The following is a 24,006-nucleotide window of genomic DNA, read 5'->3' on the forward strand; positions in this document are numbered from 1 at the left end:
CTTTTTTTTAAAAATTGGTCTTCATGTTTTGGATAGATTTACTTTAATGTTCTAACTATATATTATTTTCAAGGATAACACATTTTACAGTTCAAATATTGACATTATTGATGCAATCATACTGTAGAACAAAAAAGTGTCTAAAAGATTTCCCTCTTCTGGTCTTTTGTACATAACAGGTATAACTGAGTTCAAGATAATTTTTCCCACCACACACACACATTATAAAGATTTGGATTTCCACAATTTCATAGAATGTAGAAGAAATTACACCTAATATACATAAAATCAAATTATATTGCTTTTTAAAAAACATTAGAAAAGGTAGTTGTTTCAATTTATTATTATTATTATTTTTTTTTTTTTGCATGATCCAGAGATTTAAAAATGCAAGAAAATCTAACTCGCATGATAGTTACTGTAGTTGGTGACTGGGAGAAAAAAAAAAAAATCAAACTGTGAATATTCATTATGCAAATAAAAATATCAAATGTTGGTGCAGTTATCAAAATGAAAGCAGTCGATATTTTAGTTCTAAAATTATACACTTGTTTGTACAAAGCACATAAAAAAATTCTTGCTAACCCAACTGCTAATTGTGAGGTCTTCAGAAAATTTATCATTTAGCTTATAAAGTGATTGAAGAGCTTCAAACAAATATCAAAAGAAATTTTGTGTCTTTATTGGAATGGTATTAGGTCTTATATATACCAATTTTGATATCCAGATTTTTTAAAATCAGAAATGATACTACATAACTGCAATACTGGTCCAACATCTTGTCTTTACTTTTTTTTTTTTTTTTTTTTAAAGCAAGAAACAGAATGATAGTATTCAGAAAGCACTAGCAGGCATCAGTTAATCCAAGATACTAGCTTTAGATCCAAAAAGCACTTGCAAAGAAAACCAGATTTTTTTTTTTGGATGGTTGAAAATTTTAATAACTAGGATAACATGAGTGTGTAAGCAAGTGTCATGAGGCTTTTTTTTTTTCAATTTACTTTAGAGTTGGTCTCTCTTTTCCTCAAATACAACAGTTTTTCTTTGACATTTTTTCCTCAAAGTATAAAAAAGTATGAAATATAAACAAGCTCTTGCATTATACACTTTGGCGTGTACAATTCAAGCATTATAGAGCTATCTACATACCATTAAATTCCATCAAATCTTGGATAATCCATTAATGTACAAAATATCTGGTCACAGAAAGAACTAAAACCCACTTCTTTTTGTTACACACAGATTCAAATATTATCTAAAGGAAAACACTTTTAATCATTTTGGCTTTCTTCTACATTCGTTTGTTGATACATTAATTAAAATATTCCTGTTGAATTATGTTTGGTCTTTTTCTTGTCAAGTCAGTTTGCTATCTTATTATCAGCCAGCCATCCAGACAAAACAGGTAAATCAGAAAGATGAGCTCTTCCCCACTTCCCTAACTGTTATAACTATGAAGTCAATTTTAAGACATAACCCCAAACACTGGGTTGTGGCGGCAAATACTAGGTCCAATTTCTTCATAATCCTTTTTGGTGTGGCATACTTGGTAGAACTCAGGCTGGAAAAGAAAATACAAAAATTGTCAGTAACATTTGTTACCATACAATATATTTTTAAATGAGTATTTTTTTTTTAAATCTACATCATCTAGTTCATCCAGGTCTACTATGGTTGCTTTGAGATAAAAAATTTCTGAATCAAATAATTAGTATTACTATTGTGAAAAGATCTATTTCACAAATTAAGAATGTAGGTCAAAAAGAAACTTGGCTCAAAGCATTCTGCTGTTGTAGTTTCTCATTAAAGCTTTGTAATATTTACCTATCTCCAAAAACTTTTAATATTTACTTTATTTTAAATTTTTCATTTTTATAAGCATTTATTAGCTCTCTATACTACTATCCCTCCCTGTTACAGACAATTAAAAACAAAATAAAACTCTCACAGGTAACACTTACTCCAACAACAACAAATTCCAATGGCCACATTTAAAACTGCATCCATTCTGGAATTTAAGTCCATCATCTTGAATTATGTCCACAGAGCTATAAAACTGTTATAATACTCTCTTGACTCAACAAAAGCAATACTGGATCTTTTTACCAAGATAATCAGAGAAAAAAAGAAAATAACTTATATATGTTCTAATTTATAGCATCTCTCTTTGTGGTGGCAAAGAACTGGAAATTGAGGGGATGCCCACCAAATGAAGAATAGTTAAAGAAGTTTAGCATATAATTCTGGTAGAATACTACTATTGTTATAAGAAGTGATGAGTGGGCTAATTTTAAAGAGAGATGAAATAATTATAGCAATATTGTTCAAAGAACTATGAACGACTAAAATATTGAGTGTTATAAATATTCAAATCAAATATAAAGAACCCATAAAAGAATTAATAAATAGGAATATGTATAATACAGTTTTACATATATATGCATGCAAATATGTGTTTAATGACAGCTTTCTCCAGTGTGGGATGGAGGGAAAAGTACACAATAGATAATAAAAGAAAACTCAGAAGTAAGGAAGCATAGAAAAGCAAAGTAGATTTGAAAGCAATGGCTATTATTTATTGTACAGTTTTTTGTTTTTAAAGTAAACTGTGAAACAGACTCATAGTTTCACATCAGTTCCTCAATTCTGTGCTATGCTGTGCACATGGAAATCTTTTTTTTTTTTTTTTTTTTTTTTTTGGTGTTTTTATATTTAAGTTCAAAATGAATAAAAATATTATGTCCATCTTCTCCCTGGTAGGAGATGGGTAATATGATTCATCCGCAAACATTTTGTAAGCTAGCATCAATGTCAGGCAATTGAGGCATGAAGTTTTCGTTTTGGATTTTTAAATTTTGGCTTTGCTCTTTTAATTGATAACTAAGGACTTGGTAAGGAAGGAAAATTGTCCCTTAATATTTTGGCTACCTTGGTTGAAGGCCACTTCTACAAATCTAGATAGAATCATCAATCTAAAAATGAGATTCTATATAGTGGTACAACAAGCTTCCAAACTTTTTATTTAGGCCCCAAATTAGTTTTGACAGAAATAGTACTATATTCAAAGCCAGGTAAGTGCAAATGGTGTCTCTGTTTCTTACGGGCTAGAAAATAATGTTGATTAGATTGTATCCCAACTGAAAACAACCTGTAAAATGAAAAGGTTGAAACAAGATCTGAGATACCTTTCTATTAATAAAATTTGAAATCCATGACTTAAAATCTCTCCTGGAAACAAATTATGTTTCCTTCTTTGTTCTCATTATCTAACTGAAGATAATGAGAAGATAATTAGTTTGCTAAAATTAATATTAGAAATATAGATCTGGAAGGGACCTTCAGATGAGAAACTGAAGCCCAAGTAGTGACTTGTTCAAGATCAATAGTAATACAAGACATAGTTTGAACCAAAGTCCTCTAACTCCAGAACCAGTGCCTTTTAAACTCCATATTTTGATGTTTGTTTTAAGTTGTTTCTCCTCAATGTATAATTTTTTTAGGCTCTTCTTTAGAATAATATTAAATGAGTTTTTAAATTTGTTTTAAACAGATCTGCCTCTTGAATAAGTAGGGAACAAAATCTGTTGTGAAAAATAATAATCCAAAATAAGCTCATGTTCTATCCATAAAAATTCCCATTTTAATATTATACTATATACTAAATTTAATACTTAAAGCAGCTAATGTAATAAACACAAAATAACCTCATTTAATTTTGAGGAAGATGACATACTGAGTGTTAAGTGACTTGACCAAAGTCACATGGCTAAAAATAAAAGTTTAAGTTGGGAATTTAATTCATATTTCATTCTTATTCTACTATATTGCTGAACTTTCAGAAGAGAAAATATTAATATGTGTGTATCCTTACACTTCCACAAAACTCAATAAATTCAATAAATCTTTTCAGGGCTATAAGGAAACAAGTTATCAGTTACTATAGCAGAAAGCATACCTTTAAAAAGTTAATTTAATTTTAAAATTACATTAAAAATTAATAAAGTAAAGAAATAATGCCAAAATGTATGATTTTAAAAGATGTGAAGGCTACAAGTATTTAATTAAATTAAAAGGAATTTACTTAACTAGTAAGAATTTATAGTATATTAGTGACAGAATACTAAATTGTACCACCATATCTGCATCAAGAAGAAAAGCAATAGAAAATGAAAAATGAGGATAATATGTGTTGCAAACTTACTGTGGAAGCTAGCATTGATCCCCCAAACCATACTGCATATCGCTGCATGTGGTGTGTAATGACTTGCACATCAATAGGTTTAGGCTAAAACAGAAAAAAAAAAATTATTTTAGGTATTAAAGCCAATATAGGATTTAAATGTCAATATTTCTCCTAACTATGTAGGCAAAAACTACATATTTTAAAACAGATGCAATTAAAAGTCAATGCTTACAGTTGACGGGAGGAGAAAAAGGAAAAATGATAAATCCATTAAATAGGCTGACATTATGGTGAGAATCTATGTATTTTTCATATGAGAGATCATGATTAAAATGTGAAAATGAAACCAAATTTTACAAGGTCTTCAAAAACCATTTACTTACAGTATATTATTGGGGAAATATTAGTAATATTTGTTTTTTATTCTAAACTTTTAAAAAATCTTGTGCAGTTATCCCCCCCAAAATAAGAGAAAAGTTTAAAAAACATGTCAAAAATCATTGTTGTTTTGTTTTTTTTTTTGCCCAATATGGAGATGGGAAAATACAAATATGACTTCTGGGGAGATTCACTTTGATTTGTTAGACCTCCAAAAAGTGAGTTGGTGAAAATCAAAATCCAGTAATTATGACAGAATAATTATGAAGTTACAGTAATATGTTACTTCAATATTAAAAGGTAGTATGACTGTAGAAATTATATATCCAATTATTTGGCATAATAGAGATCAGTCAATCAACCAAACAATCACCAATTATTTTCTTACATCTTGTACACACCAAGATGCAGGGGATTCAAGTACAAAGAATGAAAAGAACTTCTAGAACTCACTGAACTTACATTCTAATGGGGGAAACAATTAAATAAATAAATAAATAAATAAATATTCAGCAACAATACAAAGGACAAATGATAAATACAAGTATGATCAAAGTAGTTAAATACAAGACAGTTTGGAAGGGAAGGCACTAGCAAATGCAGAAATCAAGAAAGATTTCATGTAGCACATTGTATATGTTAAAGGAAGAAAGGGACTCTGAGGCAGAGTTAAGATCATGTGAGAAAGTCAGTGCAAAGACAGAGCTAAGAGATGGAGTGCTGTACATGGAGAATATCTCAGCAAAATAGGATGGAATTAAGTTGTGTAGTATTTTAAAAGCTAACCAGAGGAATTTATATTCTTAAGCTAGAGGCATTAGGAAGCCACTAGAGTAAAATCTTGGCTGAAGATAAATTAGTTTGTCAGCAGCAGGATGGAATGAAGTAGAGAAAGTATACTATTTAATAGTATATAAAAAAGTTTAAGCAAAAGATGATAAGGGTTTTGAACTAAAAGCATCTTCTATTAAGATGATAGATAAGAGTGAAGATAAGAGCAATATTTGGCAAGTGACTAAGTGGAGTAAAAGAGGAGTCAATCAGTCATTCAATAGCATTCAACTCTGAAGTTATGTATGAATCCAGGAAAATGGAAGAATGGAAATGTCTTAAAAACAAATAGGGAAATTTTGAAGTACGTAGTATTTGAAGGAAAAGACAATTCTGATTAATACAAATTATTAACATGATTAGCATATTTCCCATGTCAAAGAACCTTAGGAGGAAAATTTTTTTTGTTCAAGATAAAAGCTATTACAGAGAACAATAAAACTGACTTTAGTATCAGATTATGCCATTATGGTTTCATAATTCAATAATACTTAACCTGTGCCTTGAATCCACCCTATACTTTTCTACTACACAGCACTCTAGGGAATATGCTTACATGAAGAAAAGATAAAATAATCTCTCGCCAAATATATCTCAGATTGTTTTAGTCTATATTGAGACAATTAACTACTATTTGTCTCAAGATCTCTTAATTATTTTCCAGGAAAATAAATATAAAATGAAAAATATGACCCAATAAATGTGTGTGTGTGTGTGTGTGTGTGTGTGTGTGTGTGTGTGTGTGTGTGTACTTTTATATGCATTTATTTAATAGTATCTGTGTACCTGTTCTCTAAGAGTCACGACTACAATAATTTGCAAGTTATAATAACGTCATTTGATATTCTATTTACCACAGATATGTAATGTAAGTAAACAATCTATTTTAAAGAATAAGAATTCATTACATGATTCATAATTCATAAAAATTACACGGAATATATACTGAAAGCTGAGAGATCATAAGTCATAAAAGCTGAGAAATCATAAGTTATAACTCTTCTAACAACCTGAATAATTATAGAATTTTAACAGGATGTAAACAGTTGAGTTACATAACTAACCTATGCATTAATACTACGTACATACATTCTACTCAAAATGCAATTAAGAAAACCAACCTTCAGTCTACCACCACTTAATTCTTCACTTAGTTTCAGTCTTGCATCAACAGTTCTTTTCAAATCTCGTTGTAGTCGACGTCCAAAATCCCTGAACATGGTTGAACCCCCAGAGAGTACAATATTCTATATTGGAAAAATCGAAATGATTTTTAAAACTTTTTTTAATGAGATCACTTTAACATTGAAATCCCATTTTGTACTTTTCCCAAAAATGTTTACTTTTTAATGGTATTAAAAATACTTTTCCATATTTAACAAACTGATACCAACACTACAGGATCACTTTGCATGACGCTTTCACTAAAATACTGACCTTGTAGAGAGGACGTCTGACATCAATGGGACAATTCTGTATTACCTCATCTACTACTTCTGAGATAGGCTGTGTGAAATCTGGATTAGCAAACTGAAAAATAAGACAAATTGAACAAGTACAGTTATTACTAGAATTACTCATTAAAGTTAGGAAACAAAAGTTTTTAGTTTCAAAATAACAGAAATTTTATGAACAACAAAAATACAGTATTTGACTGATAAATAATAAATATAATTGCTGTTCAGTGAAAATATACTTGACTAAATACTTAAGTCCCTAATTTTATTTTTTATTTGTAAATATAAATTAGCACCCAAACATCACATTATGTAACTAAATGTTTCATAATCAACTGTCACATAGAAAATATTGATTATAGAGAAGTCAATTTATATACAGCAATGGAAATTATGCTGAATTTAAGTAAACTGAGAAATAACTAATGAATGGTCATCAATGTTTTAGTTTAAAAGAAAGCATTCATCAATATGATAGAAGATAGAAGAAAAAATTTTAAATCTCATTTGTTAATGAAATGGGGAACAGGTTCCCCTCTTTTTCTATGTGCTTATACTGAAAGATACTATTTATTTTATAAGTTACCTCTAGAAATCAGATATTTTCAGCATGGGAATGGAAATAAGTATTATTAAGCATTTACTATGTGCCAAACACTATACTAAGCACTTTACAAATAGGGTTTTCATTTAACCTTCACAATAACCCTATCAAACAGGTTCTATTATTATCTCTACTTTACAATTGAGGAAACTGAGACAGACAGAGGTTAACTAATTGTCCAGAACCCCTCAATTATCAAGTATCCTGAATTTGAAATGTGGTCTTCCTGACTTCAGGCCTAGTGTCCTATCCAATGCCTCCCTAATTTCCTATTAAGAATTCTACAGAAGATGATAATCTCAATTAGTTGAACTTTTGGAAAGGGAAAAAAAACAAACAAAAAACAAAACCTCCAAGTGGATATATAGTTGGATCTTTATGAATTAAAATAATGCATTTTTAAAGACTTTATTTTAAAATATAAAATATGAAGAATGTTGAATAAATGAAATTGTTCAAGTTTTATTCCATATTTCAATCAATAGTAGATCTACAAATCAGATTAGTACTTCTTAAACAAGTGCCAAAAAACTCCCAATGTACTGCAGAACATGTTATTGTTCATCGAAATTTTAGAGCTATTTATTATATAGTAACAAAAGGTACTAAGCGATACAAATTTCTTAAGACTGTGAAGCATAATGAAGAAAATGGCTTTATGCAGAATATAAAAGTTCTAATTAAATTATATGATATTCTACTATCATGATAAAAGATGGGAGGGAGAAAAGGAAATCACAGAGATGATCTGTAGTAAGAAAATATAAGCAGAATGACTTTGCAGAGCAAATTATTGGGATGTCCATGATAGAGGAAAACCATGACATATCTGGAACAAAGAAAGAGGAGAATAAAAATAAAGTTCAGGCATCCTTATCTTACTATCAAAATGTATCAACCAAATTCAGATAATTGGGAAAATTAGGTTGTTTATCATTTTTTCTCTTCCATCTTTTCAATCTGGCTCATTGTCTTCCTTTTTCTCAGAGAATTCAACATTCATGATAATGTTTCCTCTCAAACATCTTCTCAAGTTCTTCAGTGTCCCCCCCAAGCCTGTGACTTGCTATTCCATTCAACCTCAACTATGTTGGGATGGACCATGCCATAAAGCTAGCTTTCATTGTTTCCAACTTCCATCACCAAAAACTATCATTCCTTTAGTATCTTATCATTCAATCTCTTCCTATATCTTATCCTTTCAAAATTTATTCTTTATCCTCCTATGTTATTGAATCTCTTCCTCACTCAGTACTTTCTTAAACCATTATCTCTACTTTTGCTTAATTTATAACCAGGATATGAACAGTCTCTCTCCTCTCTCAAATTATTTCTGTCCTATTTTACTAGTTCTCCTACACATCTAACTCTAAATTTCTTTTGCTGCCTTATAATCCATTTCATATACCCTAACCTTTATCACAATGCTCTAACATGGACATTCTTCTCTTTTCTCTCTACATATGATCTCACTTGATGAGCTCATTAATCCTTACTGATATAATTATCTCTGTACTAATACTTTCTGAGATTTAAAATATCTCTTCTTACTTGAGTTCTCTTCCACTGGATACTTCAAACTGGATGTCCCATAGAATCTCTTTGGTGAATCTTGTCTCAGATCATGTTTGCTCTTTGTAGAAACAAATGTCTCACGGGATTCTATTTTGGATCTTCTTCCTTTTCCACTATACAATTTGAAATATCTACTAACATTTTCCCATTTTTAAAAAAATTTCTACCAAAAGTACCGATATCGTTTAGTGTCTCGGGTTTGAAACATTCTGTCATCTTTGGTTGGTTCTTTACTCACTAAAAGTATTTAATTAGTTTCTAGTCTTGAGATTTCTACCTTGACAACATCTTTCAATTTGTTGACTTACCATTCACATCATTCCAGGTCTTCATTATCTCTCTCACCAGACCTATTAAAACGTTTTCCTAATTTGCTCTGCCTGCCACAAGTTTCTCCCTATTCCAAAACATCCTCCACACAGTTGTCCTGTTTTTAATCAAATTCCAAAAGTTGCCTACTATCTTTATAATAAAATGTATACTCTTCTGATCGACTCTTAAAGACTTCACAACCAAACCCAAACCTACTCTGTTGGTATTATTATACAAATTCCTTAACTCAATAAAAATGCCAAAGTGGCCTTCTAGTTCCTCATTTGCAGCACTCCATCAGCAATTGATGGTGATCATCATATTTTTCTTTTACACTGATAACTGTTCATAACTGTAATGCATTCCCCTCCTCACTACAAATCCTAAAATTCCTTACATTCTCCAATACTTAGCTCAAGAGACAATCTCTTCCGGCTTCTCCAATTGCTAGCTCCTTCCCTTTTGAACCACTCTGTATTTACTTATTTGGTATATTTTTATGTAAATACATATTTTCTCCTCAGAATGCCAGATCCTTGAGAATAGGTACTTAAGAACAGATAAAAAAGGGGGCATTTTGACTGGAAAAAAAATCTCTAAATTTTACAAATGGAAAAAGTGCTAAATTGGGAACAGGAGTCCTAAAGATGTAATTCTGCCTTTGTCATATAGTTATTTTATTTCTTAAATTTTGCAAGATATTGAATTTCTTAAATTAACTTCTCTGCAGCCTTTGACCAAATCTATCACCTTTTTTTCCCCCTCATACTATCTTCTCTCTAGGCTTTTGTGACAACACAATTTCCTCTTCTCCTATTTACCTGACCTCTTCTCAGTTTCCTTTGGTAGATCTTGTCTCAGGTCGAGACCTTGTCTCTTTGGAGAAACAAATGTCTCACAGGATTCTATTTTGGATCTTCTTCCTCTTCCACTATATAATTTTCATTATCTCTTATTTCCCACATAAACATATACATACACACACACATCAAAACTGATGTCCAGACCTATCAATTTGACCTTTGCAACATCTTTCAAATATGCTTCTTTCTCTCCTCTGATACTGCCACTACCTTACCAAAGGTCCTCATCTCACTCCTGGACTACTATAATAATAGCATAATGATTGTTCTGACTGCCGTAAGTCTCTCACAATGCATCCTTCAGTTGCCAAAGTACCAAAGCTTCCTGAAATACAAGTCCAAACATGTCACCCCCTATTCAAAAAACTCCAGTAGTCCCTTTCACTTCTGGAACAATTCAAAATCAGAGGTCTGTCAGTCAAAGTCCTTCATAATCTAGCACCTCCTCTCTTCCCAGTTTTCTTATATCTTACTTCCCTTCCCACTATGTAGTGTGATCCAGTGACACTGGCCTCTGGACTGACAAAGGAAAAAGACTCCATTTCTGGGGTCCAACATTTTCTCTAGTTGTCCCTTATGTATGGAATGCCCTCCCCCCCTCCTCATTTCAGTTTCCTTGGCTTCTTTCAAAACCCAACTAAAATCTTACCTTCTACAAGATGCCTTCTTGATCTATCCTATTTCTGGTGCCATTCCTCTATTTCATACTTATTTACCTTGTTTGTATAGGTTGTTTGCATGTTTTCTTCCTAATTAAATTGTGAGCTCCCTGAAGGCAGGATAAACCCAGTACTTAGCAGAATATCTAATACATAGCAGACACTTAAAAAAATATTTTAATAACAGAAGGACACATATTAAGAGCTGTACCATTAAAACGTTGTTTTGAAATGCCAAAAAAAAAAACCACCAACTTTAATACAGAAAATTTTTCTTACATACTCATTTCAAAATCTTTATAATAATTTTAAAACTAGACATCAACAATTATTTCAGAAAACAATATTCAGTCTCTAAAAACATAAAATAAATCATATATCATATACTTCATATTTTTACTCAGGTGACTATGATAAACCTATGAATTATTTTTATTTCTCTAAATGAAGATTACTCCTCTCCCAATAAGAAATATTTGTCAACAAATTGTGACTATCTAAAACTAAAGTTAACATTTTCATACATGTAAAAACACAAACTTACCTCTGGGTGAAAGAAGATTTCTGGACCCAGAAACCGTTCATAACCAACATCAATAGAAAATTCTTTTTTTGAGATTGCATTGATTCCAGTATACTGTTTAATCCATTTTGACCCATCTGTATCATACTTGTTAAATTCTTTGACTAAATCTGGGCAGACATAACTATAACGTTCCTAAGTTTAAAAAAAAAAAAAAAAAAAAAGGTATTTCATTTCCAAAATAAGAAACATAATGAACTGGAATAAAGACAGGCATTATCAATAAGAAAGAACTAAATAGGTAAAGGGGGGGGAAATACTTTGGAGAATAATTTAGGACATAGGAAAATGAATAAGACTGCCAGATAGTTTCGTAATTAGTTTATAAATTAAATATTTAATTTTCATAATCTACATGTATGAATGGAATATGTAAGAAAAATAGTTCGATTTCTATTTTTCTTTATGAAACATAAAAATAATACTTAAACTAAACCAGCCTCCTATCATGAACATCTTCTTTTTGTAGAACAAGTTAGGAATAATAAATGTTTACAATACAGCAAGGATGAAGTACATACTACATGTTTAAAAAAAAAAAATCTTCAAAATTTCTCAATCCATTACAATAGGTAATAGAATAACATATATCAATACAGACCTTTGAATCCCAATATGAAAAAAAACTGAAAACATAAGCTACTGGGCAAATAAATTTGTTGCAAAGGTTTTATTTTCCATTTTTCTCAATTGAGTAGTAAAATTGAGAGAAAGTGAATTGGGAAAAGGAAAAATTATGAATATGGCTGTACCCCTAAGGAAGAAAAGATAAAGGAAAGAAATATATTTTTAAATGCTTTGAAATTTGATTTGATTTTTATTTTTTTATTAAATACTTAAAAGAAAGCCAAAAAGAATTACAAAAAGTAACATGCTGAATTTATTATACTTCACAAAAAACAGAAGCTGTGAAATTTGTAATTATAAAACTCTTCTGACATACAACCTCTGTGTGCTTGTTTTAGTTGATATTTATTAAAGTAAACATTTTTAAAATGAACACTGCTTAAATAAGATTTTTATAAAATAAAAAAAGGGAAAAGATGTAAACCAATCTCTTTAAGCTACTTGTGAACAAAAAAAAAAAAAAAAAGAGAGAGAGATGTTATATTTTCAGTGGCAGTCTACATCTTGGTATTATGAATACTAATATAAAGTGTGTATTAAAAATTCAATCTAGTGAAAGATGTAAAATTATGTCAATGAAGCAAAACTGCTTTAAATAGGTTCAAAAACAATTTATTTTAAGAAAGAATGTAGAAGACACATTTACTAATTTTATTTCAGGTCCCTACCCAAACTAGTATAACTACCTTTATAGAGAGTAAATAAAAGAATGAAGCAGGGAACTAATGAATGGTCATTTGCCTTTCAATAAGTTCTGTAAGGATATGAGCCCAAGTAAAGATAAGCTTTAGATTCAAAGCAGACTAAAATATCACAAGGAGATAAGAGACTCACTTATAAGAACTTAGTTTAGTCTTGTCCTAGTTCTTTGTTTGCTCTGAAATCAACCTGATGTATGTAATTTTTTGGTTTCCTTACAGGGAGTTTATAAACAAATATAACATAGGCCAGCCACAGTCATCATAAGAAACAGCAAACAAGACTAAAGCTTGCCTACTCATACAATATACTTCATGGAAAATTTATTACAATTTTTAATGCTCCCAAAATAGGCATTAGAAAAATGAAGCAAAAAAAAAAAAAAAATGGTATTTACATAGCTTGGATTGTATTCCATTTGTGAGATAGTAGAGGGAATAACTGAAGAACTTTGTCATATGCAAGAGAAAGGGAGGAAAAAAAGGGAAGGACTTTCTGCTCAGGTAAGAGAATTATTCCTAGCATTTTTGAAATAAGTGAACATAACTCAGATATGCAAACATATTACAAATGTTCTTATAAGTTAAATAAAACAGGCATGAAGGAGACTTATGGTAAATGAAAATATTTAATTCAGAACTAGTACTTCTCTTATATTTGCCAAAATATAACTTATTTAGACTTATGTAATTTCTTAAGCTCTAAAATCTGATGATGAGAATAGTATGACATTAATCAAGGAAACATGTAAATGTTAGAAAGAATACAAAAAATTTTACTAAACAATCAGATGTGAAAGAAATTGCATTAAGGGATTTTTTTTTTTTTACTTTTATCAAAAGGAACACATATAAATAATGTAATGATACTTGTATATAAGTGTTTTCATTTCCAAGTTTTATGAGCTATGAAAAACTTCATTAAAAAGAATATGCTCTAAAACAATTGTTTTAGTACTGAGAAAGAACATAAAGGTGCTAGTAACTCTCAAGAACTATTTGTAAGAAATACAAGTAATCAATAACTAGTTTTAATGGGTAAATAACTTTAAAGATTAACAAACATTATTACCATTTAGGGTATTTTATGCTACATATTTAATCTTCAATTCCTAGGTAAGTTTCACCCCTATCCCAATCAATAAATTTCCATTTTACCTTCACTGCCTTAGCTGTTTCCAGAGATTGTTCAGGAGGAATTCCTACTTCTCGTTCTCTCAATAACTGCTGAATAAAATATGTTATATCTCTCCCAGCAATTGGAATGTGCTTGATACAGCTGCCAATAACATACCCTTCAGCCTAGAAATAAAAAAGCAAAAACTAAAAAAAGGCCAATTCAAATTTAAATAACTATTTATTACATAACTTTTAGATCTAGAGTCTGGTGATATAAACTAGGGAACAAAAACCCAAAATCAATTGTTTTACTGTTCATTTAGTAAGATACAAAGACAACTAAAATATATGACATAACAACACAAAGGCATTACAAAGATGCAATATAAACTGCTACATAAGGGATAAGTTGTTTTTAATAGAAAAGATCAGGAAAGTAGCATCAGAATAGGGCTTTAAAGGATGAATACAAGGTTTCCTATTAACAGTTTAACAGCAAAATTAGTATGATTCAATATGTAAATATTACACTTCCATTTATGCACCCTCTCAGTCTGAGAAAACTTTCCTTTTAAAAAAGCTGTAACATCATTTTTTATTCATTACTTCTAACAAAAGTAGTGAAACTCAAAATTAAGACAGAGCAGAAATTCAATTTTTTTAACTAGGTAATTAACTATTCTAAGTTTTTTCTTCTATTAATATGAGAATTTACAACTATATCATCTCTATCAACTAAAAAAAGGTTGAAAAGATGTCTGTTAAGCATAAATTAAACTTAAGGATAGTGTACTTGCAAGCACAGTATATTGTAAGGGGTATCTTTGGACAACTGCACGGAATGCAATTCAGGTAAATTGAAGGCGTTGCCCTAAGGATTGAACAAGATGGCGCTGGGAAGGAGCCCTACCCTTCTGGACAAGACTAGTTCCCATTGGCGTGAGCAAACTTTTCACAGTACCCCATGGGTTTGCTTTTAAAAAAAAACCTCAATACTAAATTCCCAGGTACTATCACACCCATTTCATGCCCATCTCAAGACATGCCACATAGTCAACTGGGGCGAGAAGTTGGCAACTCCTTATATGTACTTTCTCAAATAGGACAGTTTTTAAAGCTCTTGGATTTTATAAATGTACATACACATGTTTCAGTAAGAAGCACTAATATTTTTTATTCAACCAAAAGCAAATGATTCAAATTTTTTGGCTAACTACTGGTCCAGAATAGAATAAACTTTCCAAAATACAAGAAAGGCAGCATCACTCTCTCTGTAAGTCTGTAATGTCATACAGAATGAGACCAAGTCTATTTCCAACTCCAAAATTTCCCAGCTTATTAAATCAACAGAAATACAATATAAAGTGACCTATGAGTCAAATTTCATATGATTGTTATTATTGAATTAGAATTTTTAAATGGTGTTCATAAGAAGTTAATTAGGTCCAATGATTCTCATCTATAAGATATATGCTGAATTTATATGTGACTTGTAAGTGAATAGCACTGCCAACAATTTAGAATAAGTATTTTTAACTTGGGGTCCACAAACTTTAAAAAATAATTCAGTATAATTGTTATCTTTTGCAATTCTATATATTTAAAATCTTTCCAAGTAGTATTCCATAAGCTTCACCAGACTTCTAAAGGGGTCCATGATAGAAAAAGGTTAAAAATATTGCTTTCAAAAATAAGATCATAACAATGATTTGCTGATTTAAGAAAGAACCAGCAGTAACCAGAATTATTCAGAACTTTTAAGATTTGCCAAATATTTTACATATATTTCATTTTATCCTCATGAAACAACTCAATGATAAAAAGAATATTGTTACCTTCTTTTTACAAATAATAAAACTGAGGCTTAGAGAAGTTAGGTAATATGCCTTAAGTCAAACAGCTAGCTAGTAATTGCCTAAGCAAAATTTGAATCCTTGAATATTCATGTAACTATATACTGATATTGGTCTTTTCTAGAAGGATAGATAGGTTAAACTCCTTTGATATTTTCTTGAAGGTTCTGCAATATTTTGGAACTTGATGCAATCAACACAGTGTCTTTTAAGAAAAAGGACTATCTGGAGAAACTCAGCATCCACAAAGAACCTTTTCTCCACCCCAATTATGCATTGGATTTTCCTCCATCACAGAACCAAATATCTTTGATGAGTACATATCTGTTTTATATCTTAAGTGATGCTTATAATCAGGTAAGTCGTTGAACAATAAAATCTTCCGAGGAATCTTAGGAGATCCTGATATATGAATGAAAGATATCTTGCTTAAGTTTTTGCAATCAATCATAAGTCCAGTGAGATCTTATATTCTCTACAACTTTTCAGTAAATTTGACTTGGCAAAAATGTGGTCCACTGTTGACAAACTAGAAAAAGTGTGTTCCATCCTTATTAATAAACTCATTGAATTCATATTCAATTCATAAATATATGACCCTTATAAAGATTTTATATAAATAGGAGTAGGCACATGAGTCAATACTTATTTAAGTACTTTTGGTCCTCATTTTCACATCAATAGTGTCCCAGATTTTTTCACAGTTTTACAATCTTTCCAATGTTCAGATATCTTGTATATCTTGTCTTTTGATGTTCCCACAATTGTATTTTAATAAATCATGTTTAATGAAGTAATTTAATGTATTAAAAATATAGTTATTTAAAAGATGATTTCAACTCTATAAAAAATATTAAAAATTTAAGGTCCTTATTAAGCTCAGTCATTTTCAGTAGTCACTTTAAATCCATTTGGCATAATGAGAAATAATGCAATTTATCTTTAAGCATTAGAAACTCAATAATTCAATAAACTTTGATAGAAAAAAATATATACTTTCCCAAAAGAAATTTCTTCTACCAGTTTTTATTAAAATGTTTTACTAATCAGAAATAGTTAAATATAATCACAACTATTAAAATAAAAAATCACTATGAAAACTCACTTAGAGTGATGTGCTTACTATTAATTGCAAAATATCCTTTGGATCTTCAAATTGCTAAATTATGAATGGATAGTCATCAAATAGTTATAAAAATGTCTAAAAACAAAACAAGATAATTTCTTGCTGATTAAAATACAAAATAACATATTCCAATTGTAGATTTTGCAATGTGTAATTGTCCACAATGTAAAGTATTCTTACAGCAAGAGTAAGATATATATTTTTTTAAAAAACACATTCCAACATTTTTATCTGAATATATCAGTAACTGAAAAAAATTTCAAATAACTTTTCAGAGAGGACATTTTGGGAGTTTAATAAAGTAAATTTTCACATTCTAAATATAGCAGATTGGCTTTTACTTATGCCTGATAGTCTTTTTACACTAACATTCTCTTACTCAATATTTTAAAAAACATTCTTACCACAGGAATGACATGAGTGACACCATCTCCACTGTCTATAACTGTACCAGTCAGAGTCCGCTCTCCTACCTGTCTTGATGTCCAAGATGCAGCTAAGGCAAGGACAGCCTTGACAAAAATATAAAAAAGAAAAGTCAATGAGAAATATCAAAAAAGCATATTGGCTTTGTTTCATTTATAATCTCAAAAGCAAAATCTTCCCCAAAATGAGAAAAATCAAAACTACCCAGTTTTTTTTCTTTTCAATAAAAAAATTTAAATTCACTCCATCTTACCAATTTCTATAGCTATAAAATAAGGAAATAATACAGTGCAAAAGAGACTAGAATCCTTCAAAATATTTATATGTGCTATATTATATATGTATAAATTATTGTTCTAATTAGTCATATCCTTATACAAAAATCACTTTAAAAAGAAATTTACAGTTCCTTCCAAAGGCTCTTTGAGAAAAGAAGAAATTGTTTCTTGAGAAATGATCACGTATAAGAAAAAATAAACAGTTAAAAACAAAAAAAAAAAAAAAAAAAAAAAAAAAGCAAAGTTTATCACAATGTGGAGGATGAGAAAACTCTTCCAAGTCTCAAAATTGTAATGATGGCATAATCAATGGTCAAATTGCCCTTTTTCCCCCTGAGAATGGATCAGGGGACATTAATACTAAAATAAGAAATGGGAAATGTATATAATTACTTAATTTTGAAATCTAGTCATCTTACAAATAAGTCCAACTCTAACAACTAACATTAAAAAGCTATTCACAATAACTTTGTGAGAAAAAAACAAAAGTACACTTGAATGAGTATATGCCAAATACAAAACGTTTTTCAGAAAGCTGAAACATCAGCTTCTTTTTTATTCACTTGCAAAATGCTAGCTGAAAGAGATGGAAAGATCTCTTCTATTCTAATCCCTGCCTTTCAGTAGGACCACAAAAAAATCATTACAGATTTGAACATTTAGTACTAGTCCGAGCTTTAAAAATCTTAAAGGAAAGATTCCCTATGTTTCCACAGTAAGCAGTTCCTAGTCCTTGAAGTATGCTATAAAGGAACGAACATTCTTTTCTCTATTAATTACTTCAATTATAGTCATGGAATTTGTTTCTAAATGTTTTTCTTTTGTCACATATATACATTTTCAACTAGGGGGCTAGGGAAACCTTCTATTTCTTCTTTATATTCTAGTAACTCAGTACTCTGTAGGAGTCCAGAAGTTTTTGCTACCTGACTGACCTTCACTATAAAAATGCCAAGTGATAAAATTAATAACATTTAGCTATCATTAAGAATTAAAAGGATACCAAATTAAGGATCTCAGAGGGTCAATGGGAAAATACTCAATTTTGTGGTTAAAAAAAAAAAAAATCAAGTTAACAGGAAAGAAACCTAAAAGATTGCTCTTAATTTTTGAAACAAATATTTTTTCCCTTGGAACATTAATATTTTGCTATTTCTCTATTCAATACATTTACAATTGACCAAAAAAAGGCAATGGAGTAATGGATATGGTGGGAAAGAATAAGCATTTATTAAGCACTTACTTTATACCAGACACTGTGCTAAAAATTTTACAAATAGTATCTCATTTGATCCTTGCAAAAACTCTGTGAGGCTTGTGCTATAGTTTTCCCCATTTCACAGTTGAAGAAAATGGGACCCCCCCCAAAAAAAAAAAATAGAAGACTTGGCAAAGGTTAACACAGCTAGAAAATTTTTAAGGCTAGATTTAAATCAAATTTTCCAGACAGCAGGCACAGAACTCCAATCATAATTCCCCCATCTATATAAAGAGATCAAATTTCCAATGATGACTTTGGCCCAAAAAGTGTTATAAAGCCTACACAGGCAATATATAAAGGGAAAGGGAAGTTGAGCTTATCATGTGGTACCTAACGTGGAGAGTGAAGGACCCCAGATAAAAAGACTTACAGGAAGGCCTTCAACTCTCTTAGAGGGTATAATGAAGGTGTTTTATAGAACATAATTTGTACGATAAATATATGGGGGAAAAAAAAGCATGAATAGGTAGAGATCTGTACCAATTTGAAGTATTAGGAGGAGCTAATGGTATAAACAGCACGCTTAGACAAATTTTCTAAATAGTTTAGAATGACAAATAATCTTATGTTTAATGGCTATTTTTATAACCAATTAGCAAAAACAAGAAATTTATAAAACAATGAAATAGTACATTATATCCATTATAAAGAATAAGAAATACTAATAGTCACAACTTAAAAGTTATTAAATATACTATGCTGAGAAATAATTTTGCTATGAAAAACATGGGGAAAATAACATTTAAAATATGAAATTTTTAAATATTCCAAATTTTTATTCTTAAGATTCAGATTTAGAGATCTATAAGCATATGCTTACCTGTACAGCTATGTATAGGCCTGGTACATTAAAGGATTCAAACATAATTTCAGCCGTATATTCCCTGTTTTCTGGTGTATTTAGTGGAGGTTCAGTCTATTAGATAAAGAGTATTTAAAAATAAGCCAAATTTTAAAATTTCAAATAGTCCCATTAATGAAGAGATCTCTCCTAAGTAAATAAATACAAATGAGTAAGAATTTATTATTTTGCATAAACCATAACTAACTGAGATTCATTTAACTTCAACTATCTGTCAAAGTTATGGAATGGAGTATTCTAATTAACCAGATATAATGATCAACAGAAAGTTACCACATGGAATATGCATAAATTAAAACATTCTAAATATTGAGAATTCAATTAAATATGTTTAACATAAATAATTACAAAGTTATAGTTGATAACACATTGATATATCACTTTGTTGGACATACATAAGTTACAAGAAAAATGTATTTGAAACCTTAGAAAGTTATAAGGTATGAGTTATCTACTCAGCAATTACTTATCAAATACCCCTTATGTTCAAGCAACTCTGCTTGACACTAAATGACAAAGTTAATAAATAAGACACATTCACTGCTTGCAGAAAGTTTACAATCTAACATAGAGAAGACATGAACATACATAAAAATAGAAAATAGGTATAAGAGAGCTAAGAGCAGCATACTATGAACATGCATAAAAGGTAAGATGTGGAAGAATTGAGAATGTAAAAGAATAATAGAAGACTTAAAGAAGAAGAGCGTTTTTCAATTGGGTCTTAAATACCAAATAGAATTTTAAAAGTTGAATATAGAAGAAAAAGAGATAATGGGAGAACAACTAGAATGGAAATAGTAGTAATGATGAGTAAAAATGATGCAGATGATTACAGAGGTAAAATGACAGAATTTTTACTACATGGTTAGAAAAAACTTGGATGAAAAGAAATCAAGCATTATTAATCTAAATGCACTACACAAGACTTACTTATGTTATCACCTCATAATAAAATAATTTTAAGCACCTAAATTAGAGCTTTCTTACACCATTCTTGTAATCTAAAATATAAGTGTCTTATAAGTAAAACTACCTTAACAATTCTTAGATACCTTTAATAGCCCAATAAAAACAGAATATTGCTCTGAAAAATTTAATTCAAAAAAAAAAATGTACTTTGCAAGTCAAAAAATCTTTCATAAATCTTTGCTAACGTGCATCAAAACTGATATTTGAACTCACCAAAAGAAAATAATGATCTTCAGGTTCTGCGCGTAAGTATTTAAAGATCACTTGTTCCATAAATCTCTCCATCAAGTCCCAATCTTCAACTATACCATGACGGATTGGCCACTGTTAAATAAACAGACAAAATAAAGCCCAGTTCTACTTTATAATAGCACCAAATATTTTAAAAGAATAAAAAATTCATCCAATTGAACTCTTATCCACAAGTAATAATCCACAATAATACTGTTAACAAAATTGTATTTAGGTATTTTGTTAGATCATTAAACCAGTTAATAAATTATTTCTTAAAAACTACTATGAACAATGCACTTTGATGTTAAAGAACATGAAAAATCATAAACCAAAAATACTTCAGCAAAATCTTTAAGTATGATCTTCAAGAAAGCAGAAATCCTATTTTACATTTTTAAAAAGAGCCATGGCAGGATTTAATATGTACAGTAGTTAATGAATATACATTTTCTAAAGAACCAAATAACTAGTAAGCTATGGTCACGATTCACAGTATTCATACACACATTCATTTCAATGCATCCATCCTCCCATTTCTTCCAATCTTTAACTCCTAAAACTATTTCCTGGAGCTAACATTTCAGTTTATCTTTTTCCTAAGGATGTTTTAATCCTACATTAATACTTTCATGTAACATGTTTGATAATTAGATACCTTCAGGAAAACAATGCTTTTCATTTTATCAATTTTTTTAATTTTAATTTTTATTTATTTTTAATCAATTTTTCAAAAAGCAATATTTTAAAAAGATTTTAATATTTGATTCAACTCAAAAACTATTAAAGCATTTACTGATTCTGAATAGTTATGAATTAGAATTAAAATGGAAAAATTAAATAGTCCCTGCCCTTAAAGAGTTTTCATTCTATTAGAAGATATGTGGCATACATGGGGCAAATGGGTAAAAATAAAGTAATTTAAAAGAAAAGTGTTATTAACTAAGCAAGACTGGACTGGCCTGCACACAAGAGGTGGGGCACCTTAGATGAGCCTTTAAAGCAGGGACAGGGAACCTTTTTTCTGCCAAGGGCCATCTGGATATTTTTAATATCATACAAGGGCCATATAAATTTATCATAAAGGAACTCAAGCAGTGAGAAGTTGTTTTATTTAGCTTTCAGCTTATCAATGCCTGCAGTTGTCTTAGGAAATTATTCTGAAGGTTGTTTAAGGACAACAGGTGAGATGTAACTACTCTGGTTTTAAGGCAACAAAAGACTTAAAGAAATGTAGATCATAGGATTATAGTTTTTGAAATAGAAGCAACCTTAGCTGCCAACCTATTATAAATCCTTCATCCTACAGAGAAGGAAACTAAGTATCACAAAAGATAAGACTTAAGCAGAAAGTGACAAGAACGAGGATTCATGAGGATAGAAAACAAATCTTTGTAGAAACACTATAGAATTTTTAAACAAAATTTCTTATGTATCTTGACTACCCACATAAACATACCTTTGTTGCATAAGTTGGCTTTTCTATTGCTTCATCCCCAATAAAGAAGTCTAGATCATCAACACCCTTCATCACCCTCCTTTGTGCTTGATCTCCTACTTTTGCAGACTCCTTGATAGCAATACCTTTAAAAAGGAACACAGGTACTTACACAAGTTACAAGTTAGCAATCTTCAAATTATAATTAAATAATATTTTTCATCTCTTCCATCTTGGATATAAACCAAATCTAATCTTTCATTTTATCACCAATACTGCTATCTGAGATCACATATGAAATTTTAAACAGATAAATAATGTCATGAAAAAAATTTAAATATAAATGAAAAGCTAAAAATATACATAGAATGTTCTTTGAATATTATGAGATTTATTTCAATTTTAAACAACAGTATTATCATTATCTCAAAAGTCATCTGAAAGTCTGGAAAGGAAAAGATGAAAAAAAAAAAGAACTGCAAAGGAAATATAAAAATATTTTCCTCTTCAAACATTTCTAAACATTAATGTACAAATCAATAAACTAAAAATACTGGTAGCATTTAATTTTAAATGTCACTTTTTTAAAAAATTAAACCATTTTTCAAAACCAACAATAATCCTCAAACTAGCAAATTAAACATATCACATCACAACTAAAACTTACTTAAATTATGAAATTTCTGAATCCTTCAAGTTAAACAGTTCTTCATTCAGAACAGTCCTTATCTGAATGTACTTAGGTTGATCTGGCATTGAACTGTGTGGTACCATCATTTTTAAAGTTATATCCTTAATAAGTAAGGCAGAGAATACTGAAAGAGAAAAATTCTATATCCAAAGTCAGCTCCTTCTAACTTTTACATAAATTTCTGACTACTAGAATTAGGAAATCCTGTAACTCAGAAAAGAATGAAATGCCCAAGATTCCTTATAAACTTGTCCAAAAAGTTGCCCAAATTGCTAAGTATTCAGAAAACCAATTGGAAAGCAATTATCTTGAATTTATTTTAGTATATTTCTAAGTTGTTTGCTGGTATATGTGTATAAAGGAATATTACAATTGCATATTCCAGGTCTAGTTTTTCTGGCAATTCAGGAAGGTAGGTTAAAACGGATTCAGGGTAAAATATATTTTAAAGTTCATCTTTATTGAACCAATGATATATTGTAAAAACGAAGAACTATATGACATGAAGATAAAATGTTAATCCAAAAGGGCTAAATGACAAAAATTATGTAATTGGTAGGCTTTTGAAATTATGCAAAACTGTCAAATACTACTTAGTCTAAAAAGTCATGCTTATTCTATGTTTTTGTCATTCAGACAGTGGAAGCTAAAAATTATTTATCAAAAATTAATTACTGTTTTAAAATTACTGTTTAAAATTGAGAATTATATTTAAAACTCAAAGAATTCATCATCTAGGTCTTAGTACTTTCAGACCTCATACAGAAAATGATGCTCCAAGAGATTGGCATTATAAACAAAAACATGTAACAAGGCTTAGCTTACCAATACCTCATGGATGTATTTTGAAATGGAGGGAAGGTGAATAATTAGCATAGTGCCAACTTTATTACCATATGAAATATAATAGCAATGATCACTACTACTGAGATCTTGTGAGATCTTCAACTATCTATATCTACACATACACACATTTTTA

At 29.8% G+C, this 24,006-nt stretch overlaps 1 protein-coding gene across 3 annotated transcripts in view; it reads right to left on the reverse strand.

Moving 5' to 3' along the window:
* Positions 1-200: 200 nt before the first annotated feature.
* ACTR3 (actin related protein 3) overlaps positions 201-24,006 on the reverse strand; it is a 67,854-nt gene continuing 44,048 nt past the window's right edge. The window contains exons 3-12 of one of the 3 annotated variants that reach the window (XM_074301858.1): positions 22,358-22,482; positions 20,881-20,991; positions 19,654-19,749; positions 17,273-17,380; positions 13,929-14,072; positions 11,407-11,580; positions 6,830-6,922; positions 6,514-6,639; positions 4,202-4,285; positions 201-1,561 (exon numbers count right to left, since the gene is read on the reverse strand). In XM_074301858.1, the coding sequence (XP_074157959.1) occupies positions 1,466-1,561; positions 4,202-4,285; positions 6,514-6,639; positions 6,830-6,922; positions 11,407-11,580; positions 13,929-14,072; positions 17,273-17,380; positions 19,654-19,749; positions 20,881-20,991; positions 22,358-22,482 (1,157 nt within the window). In that variant the 3' untranslated portion in view covers positions 201-1,465. Of the gene's footprint in view, positions 1,562-4,201; positions 4,286-6,513; positions 6,640-6,829; positions 6,923-11,406; positions 11,581-13,928; positions 14,073-17,272; positions 17,381-19,653; positions 19,750-20,880; positions 20,992-22,357; positions 22,529-24,006 lie in introns of all 3 variants that reach the window. The other 2 variants (XM_074301857.1, XM_074301859.1) reach the window with 2 other exon arrangements.

Source organism: Sminthopsis crassicaudata, chromosome 3 (genome assembly GCF_048593235.1).
Source record: "Sminthopsis crassicaudata isolate SCR6 chromosome 3, ASM4859323v1, whole genome shotgun sequence".
Classification (NCBI taxonomy): Eukaryota; Metazoa; Chordata; class Mammalia; order Dasyuromorphia; family Dasyuridae; genus Sminthopsis; species Sminthopsis crassicaudata.